At 38.4% G+C, this 6987-nt stretch overlaps 1 protein-coding gene across 1 annotated transcript; it reads left to right on the top strand.

Annotated features, from left to right (window-relative positions):
* The first annotated feature begins 3337 nt into the window (after positions 1-3337).
* On the top strand, positions 3338-5092 carry LOC101894852 (protein insensitive-like). The gene is made up of 2 exons (XM_005178888.4): positions 3338-3481; positions 3549-5092. The coding sequence occupies exons 1-2, from the start codon at positions 3467-3469 to the stop codon at positions 4893-4895; spliced, it is 1362 nt and encodes a 453-aa protein (XP_005178945.2). The 5' UTR covers positions 3338-3466; the 3' UTR covers positions 4896-5092.
* The last annotated feature ends 1895 nt before the right edge of the window (positions 5093-6987 follow it).

Here is a 6987-nt window from a genome sequence, read left to right as displayed (position 1 = left end):
TGTAGAGGATTAATTATTGCCCTGCTGAGCTTCATAACAATTGTTCCTAACGGAAGATCACATTTATTAGAATGACATTATTAAAAGTGATTAGAATAGCGATTTGTCGGTACAAGCCAAAGCTATATATTTTAATCTATCTGCAATTCACATTTTTTATACCCTCCACCATACTATGGAAGACATATTAACTTTGTCATTCCGTTTTTAACTGCTCGAAATACTCATGTCAGACCCAACAGCGTAAAATTCTAAGTCACGCTATCTTTCGAACAAATTGAGATAGAAGGCTAAAATTTAGCACACATGTTTATTTTGGCAGTAGGCAGGTTAAGTTCGTAAATGGGTCATGTAGGTCCACGTTTTCATATAGCCGCCATATAACGGTAACTCCCGATATTCGGTATTTTGATGATTTTAGCGACATTATTCACCGGAATTGTTTTAAAATTTGGTATTGGAAGTTCGTAATGGTTACTGCAGCCTATGACAGAAAATTGTCTGTGCAGGTGTACGTCTTCGTATAGCCCCCATATAACGGTACCTCCCAATATTCGGTATTAGTTTCAAATTACGTATTTAGAGTTCGTAATGGGAACTACAGTCTGTGACAGAAATTTGTCTTTGCAGGTCCAGGTCTACGTATAGCTCCGATATGACGATACCTCCCTATATACGGTAGTTTGAGGATTTTAGCTACATTATTCACCGTTTATTTCAAGTTTCGAATTTGAATATGGTAATGGCTTATAACAAACAATGCCTGTGTGGGTCCATGTCGTATAGACCCCAATATAAGGGCTATATTCGGTATTTTTACTTTTTAACTTGTTTATTTTGAATTTTTTGTTGCGAATTTTAATTTTTAAATTTAGGTGATGATACACAAACAGATTGGTGCCATGGCATGGCATATTAAAGTCGAATTATACTAGGGGCAGGATTCGAGTGTGGCTCTGGCATTCCCTTATGGCATATCACAATATATGCCATTTCATGATGCCAAACTGCTATCAGGGATAAAGCCTGACCATTTTGCAACAAGAAAATACTACGGTATCCCAAAAACTGCCACGAATTGCATCGGACAAAGAATTATTTAGTCACATTGCTGATTAAAACTTTCATTAGTAGGGCGCCATCTACAATTCGTCACAAAATATTAACTATTGTCCAACATCTAGCACAGACACGATCCTTAAATTACTACCACCGACAATTGCAGGTCGAAATATAAACTTGGCATCATAGGTTGGTAGCATGTTTACATATAAAATCGTTACCCCATGTTAATAATTTACCTAGGTCTCTTCGGACCAAATCCATTTGGTGTCGATCTAGAGGTGTCCGTTCGTCTGTTTGGCTGGCTGGTGCGCACGATAACTCACGAAGGGAGTATCCGATTTGGCCCAAACTTGGTACATAGTAATATTTTTGTCATACTTAGATCGAGTTCGGAGATGGCCAATATCGGTCCACTACTTCTGGTACCTCCCCAACAAATTATCTAAAATTTCAAAAAAAAAAATATATTTTCTGCACAGAAAAAAAATAATCCGATTTTGCTACAACTTTGCATATCCTAAAATTTGCGTCAAAGCAAGATTAGGTTCGGAAATGGACAATATCGGTCTACTATATCAAGTACCTCCCCCACAAAGGGTCAAAATTTTGAATAATTACAACTCTTATAAAATGTGATGTAAGAGACCTATTGTCTTCAAACATCCCAATAATTTTACTAGCCCAAGGTCTGGTGTTAAGATGGAATATATTGGTACACTCTTTCTGGTACTTCCCCACAAAAGATCTGTATTTTTAAAAAATATATTTTCTGCACAGAAAGAGGAACTATAATCCGATTTTGCTTCAACTTTGCAAATCCTAATATTTATGTCAGTTCTAGGTCAGGTGCATCTCTTATAAAATGTGATATAAGAGTCCGATTGTCTTCAAATTTCACAGATCCAAATATTTTTATTAACCCATGATCTGGTGTTATGATGGAATATATTGGTCCACACCTTCTGGTACCTCCCCCACAAAAGGTCGAAATTTTGAAAATCCATGATTCTCATAAAACGCGAAAATAAGAACCGATCTCGATCAAATTTGACAGAGGTATTTTTCGAGCAGTATCTGATACCAGACATCATTCTTGTGGGGTTCATATTACGAGCGTGAGAGACTTTAACACCAAATCGAATGAAACATATATATGGCTATAGCTATAGCTACATCTGAACCGATTTTCACCAAATTTGAAGTATTTGTTTCTAGAATGAAATCGATCGGATGTGCCAAAATTCAGGTCATTTGGACTGATATTGGCAAAATTAAATCGAAATCGGTTGAAGATATATATATAAATCCGATTATCACCAATTTCAATAGGATTCGTCCTTAGGCCAAACAAATATTGTTTGGAAAAATTCATCTCAATAGGATAATAAATGCAACCTGCATTTTGTTCACAACAATACATGGACGGACGGACTGAATGCATAAATCGACTAAGAAAGTGATTTTATGAATACCCTCAAAAGTAACCATGGGCCTCTCTCACTTCCTTCTCCATGTTACAAACAAATGCACATTGTGGTGTAGGGTATAATGACCACAATATTCCCCCAACTTTAAATACGAATTTGTTGAATTTAAATGTTTGTCTATTTTCGGTATAATTACTATATAATATTATTATTAATATTAAATTAAATCCTAATCTTCGGTCAATTCTTTCTATTATTTTCGCTAACAAAGCATTAGCTAGCATTTTCATATAAGAATATCTCAAAAGAGCAATAATCCAGAATCTACTCTCTTTGTTGTTACTACTCTCGCCATATAAACAACTAATTTCTCTCTGCATCAAATTACTCTTTGAGAAAAATATTTGAATCTGGTAACACCGCCAAGAAAAAGAGCGCGAAAAACTGTCATGCACACATTGTATTTTTTGTTGCTTTTTAAAAATCCAACCAACTGCTGATTTTTGAAACAAGAACAATAGAACATTTGTACATGCTTGATCTCCCATTTCAAAGAGCTTGTTGTCGTAGACATTAACAAGAATTTGCCCGCCATAAAAGAATTTCAGGTAGTCATCTGCAAACTACCCTGGTTAACCAGAAAACGAAATAGGATATAATTTCAGTTAGAATGTCAGATCACAATGTATGAGAATTTTGCTCCCCTAATGTGACATGGGATGCCTCTAGGTAGCCGAAGAATGTGTGTAATACAACAGGCAAGTAAAAAAGGAGGATCAGTTGTTGTAATCCAGTAGGTATACATAAATGAGTTCAAAGATATCCTTATATTATGTGTCCTGCGCAGCAAACTCCAGTCAGTACTAAGTGGAACCGGCTTGAGTGCAGAGAGTGACGCAAAAAACATTTAACCGAAGAAGGATATTCTGGTTTGAATTGCCTAATAGCAGTGATATAATAAATTTATTCTACTAATGGATTCCAAAATGGTAAGTAAATTTGAAGCGAATAAGTCCAGCGAGTTTTTTTACTAATCCCTTGCTTCCTCATTTTTAGATTTCCTCACAGATCATCATTAAGCCTCAACAGAATATGACCGCCAAAATATTGGTGGGAAGTGGACAAAATTTTAAACGTTCTCCCGATGTCTATGAACGCCCCTTGATGGTGAATGCCTGGTGTCAGACCACAAATGATGATTTCAAGTTCCTGCACGAATTCGAGCACAAACAGGAACAGACAAAACGTGAAAATGAGTTGCTGGAAAAAATCCGCATTTTGGAGGAAAATCTTAAGGCCCATACGGAATTACTTTCTCAAATTCATGCCACATCGGCACGGACGTCAGCCCTGCTGGGACAATCATCCACAACGGTTACTGAACAAATCAGTGTTAAACCCATACAGATTCAAACGATTGAATCACAATCTTCGAGCGTAAATACCTACAAAATAACTGAGCCCAGGCTCAGTAGGAGCTCTCACAACTCTCCCACAAGTTCGGTGATAAATCCCCAACAAATGCCTACCAATCACATGGAGAGTGTAAAATATACCATCATCGCTGAAGGTGCTGGCGATGCTCATGGCGAGCCAATAGAAATCCAGTTGGCCGAAGATGATGGGGCATTGAATCTCAACACCTCTGCAGATTCGGATCGTTTGGAAATATGTTTGGCATCAGATGATATGGAAATTAAAACGGAAACCCTAAACACTCTTTCCACAACCACCAATACCATTACCCCTTTGTCTCGCAGCAATGCCAGCAGTGAACAGAACTTTTTGAAACGTAGAAGACTACCGGCTGATGAAAATGAGGAACCTGCTGATAATTCCTATTCCTATGAACAAACAAAGAGAAGATCAAGCAACAACAATAACAAGAACAACAACATGTCAAACATTAAAACCGAAAATCCATATCAATCCACGCCAAAACAACAGCCATCTCCGTCGTCTTCAGGAAACGACACGGATATCGAATACAAACTCAATATGGACAATGTTATGGTATCCATAGGTCCAAACAATACCAGAATACCGGCCAAAATCTATGAGGGCATGAACTGGAGTTCAGCATCGATTGCCACACGCAAATTACTTATGGCCATATTCGATCGTAAAACCCTGGCAACCCACTCCATGACTGGCAAACCGTCACCTGCCTTCAAAGATCATGGCAAGCCATTGAAGCAAATGTTAGACCCGCTGGCAATACAAGATATCATTTTTGCTGTAACTCGCAAATGCAATGTTTCAGAGAAGGAGGTACGCAATGCCATTACAACAAAGTGCGCCGACGAGAACAAGATGATGAAGCTGCAGCTAAACAAACGAACGCCAATGCGAGAAATCAAAAAGGAAAACAGTCTTGGCGTCAAAGCGAACATGATGATGTGAGAGGGTTGAAATGCTACCGGAAAGAGACTTTAAAAAGTTCAATATTATTGTTGTTGAAAATGGAATCCCAAGGAATCTTCTGTTCAAAAAAGCACTTGAGTACAAAAAAAAAAAAAAAGAAATTGTATTAAAATATTTACAAATACAAATGTATTTATTTCTATGAAAATAAAACCAAATATTATTGTTTAAGTTAATGTGTCAGCTTATCACTCATTCGGGTCAAAGGGTATTTTGATGAATGGCTTTGTAAAGGGTCTCTTGGATCAAATGTATTTTTATGGATATAAACCCAGTTTTGGAACTTTTTATACCCTACACCACATAGTGCTAAGGGTTTTATGTCGTTTTGCATTTGTTTGTAACATGGAAAAGGAAACGAGATAGACCCATTGTAACTTTTGAAGATCTTCACAGAATCACTTTCTGAGTCCGTCCGTCTGTCCATGTATTTTTGTGAATAAAATGCAGTTTGTATTTATTATCCCATTGAGATGAAATTTTCCAAACAATATTTGTTTGGCCCAAAGACGAACCCTTTTGAAATTCGTCAGAATCGGTTCAAATTTGGATATAGCTCCCATATATATCTTCAATCGATTTCTGGTTAATTGTGTACCAAATGGCCAATAATAGTCCAAATGACCTGAATTTCGGCATATCTGACCGAATTCAGTCTAGAAGCAAGTACAACAAGAAAATCGTTTCAGATACAACTATATCTCCCATATATATGTTTCATCCGATTTGTGGGTTTAAGTCCTCACATGCGTAATATGCACTCCACAAGAATGATATTGGGTACCGGACATCAGCTACAGCTCGTATGCCAAATTGTATCAAGATCGGTCCAGATTAGGATATAGCTCCCATATACATCTTTATCCGATGTCAGGTTTATTGTGCACCAAACGGCTAGTATCTGTCCAAAAGTCTCAGTTTTGGTACATCCGACCGAATTCAGTCTAGAAACAAGTACATCAAATTTGGAGAAAATCGGTTCAGATATAGCTATAGCTCCCATATACAGAGTGAGATGAAAAAAAAACTGCAGCCAACTTCAGACTGCTGTCATTTCTGAGCCACTCGTCCGACAGCTGTTAAAATTATTCCAGTGACAGCTCATTATATTGTTTACAAGCGTACTAAAACATTTTGGTGATAATTTTCCAGAAAAAAAGTTATTCGTGATGGAATTCAAGCGTGATAGTGTTATTTCTTTATATTTGGCTGGAAAACCACAAGTGTCTATCGTTAGAGTACTCCAGCATTTAAATGTGTGTCGCGTACCATCGCTCATTACCGTGATACCGGCAGCGTAGCCCCCCAACGTCAAGGAAGTGAACGGAAGAAAACAGCAACATCAGCAGAAATGGTTCGGAAAGTAAGGAAGCGACTTGATCGAAACCCGCGTCGCAGTGACCGAAAAATGGCTCGTCAGCTGAACATATCGCAATATTCCATTCGGCAAATATTGAAAAATGAGCTCGAGGTAAAGCCATTGGAATTCCAAAAAGTGCAAGAACTTACACCGCAACAGAAAGAAAATAGACTAAAAAGAGCTGTTTCGCTTGGCCAAAAGTGGTAAACTGCCGAATTTGGTTTTCTCCGATGAGAAAACATTCGTTGTCCAGCAGTTTGTAAACAAACAAAATGATCGTGGTTACTTGCCAAAGAGGCCAGCTAAAAGTCTTCACCTTCGGTTGGCAACCAGAGCTCAAGCGCCGGCCATGGTGATGGTGTGAGCCGCCACAACAGCCGAAGGTCGCTCTCCGCTCGTATTAATCGACCATGGCATCAGAATAAATGCCGAATATTATCGCGATAATATTCTGGAGGGTTTCGTGAGTGTGAGTACGTGGATACCTGCCGCTTTGGCTTAACCCCACGGTGCTCTAAACACTGGGTGAATACTATGCGTCCACCAACGCCCCCACATAAGTGAGTACCAATTGTTCACACGTATTTGGACGTGATCACCCCCTTGGTTAGGGGCGGAGCCTATCTAAACTCCTGCCTTTCTATGGGTCAGGCACCCGGTTGAAAATGCAACTCCACATTCGAGTTAAACTCTACCCGCGATTTGGGTACA

This window comes from Musca domestica, unplaced genomic scaffold, assembly GCF_030504385.1.
Source record: "Musca domestica strain aabys unplaced genomic scaffold, Musca_domestica.polishedcontigs.V.1.1 85, whole genome shotgun sequence".
Lineage (NCBI taxonomy): Eukaryota > Metazoa > Arthropoda > Insecta > Diptera > Muscidae > Musca > Musca domestica.
Note: the sequence above shows the minus strand (reverse complement) of the source record. Positions and strands in the feature narration are given on the sequence as shown.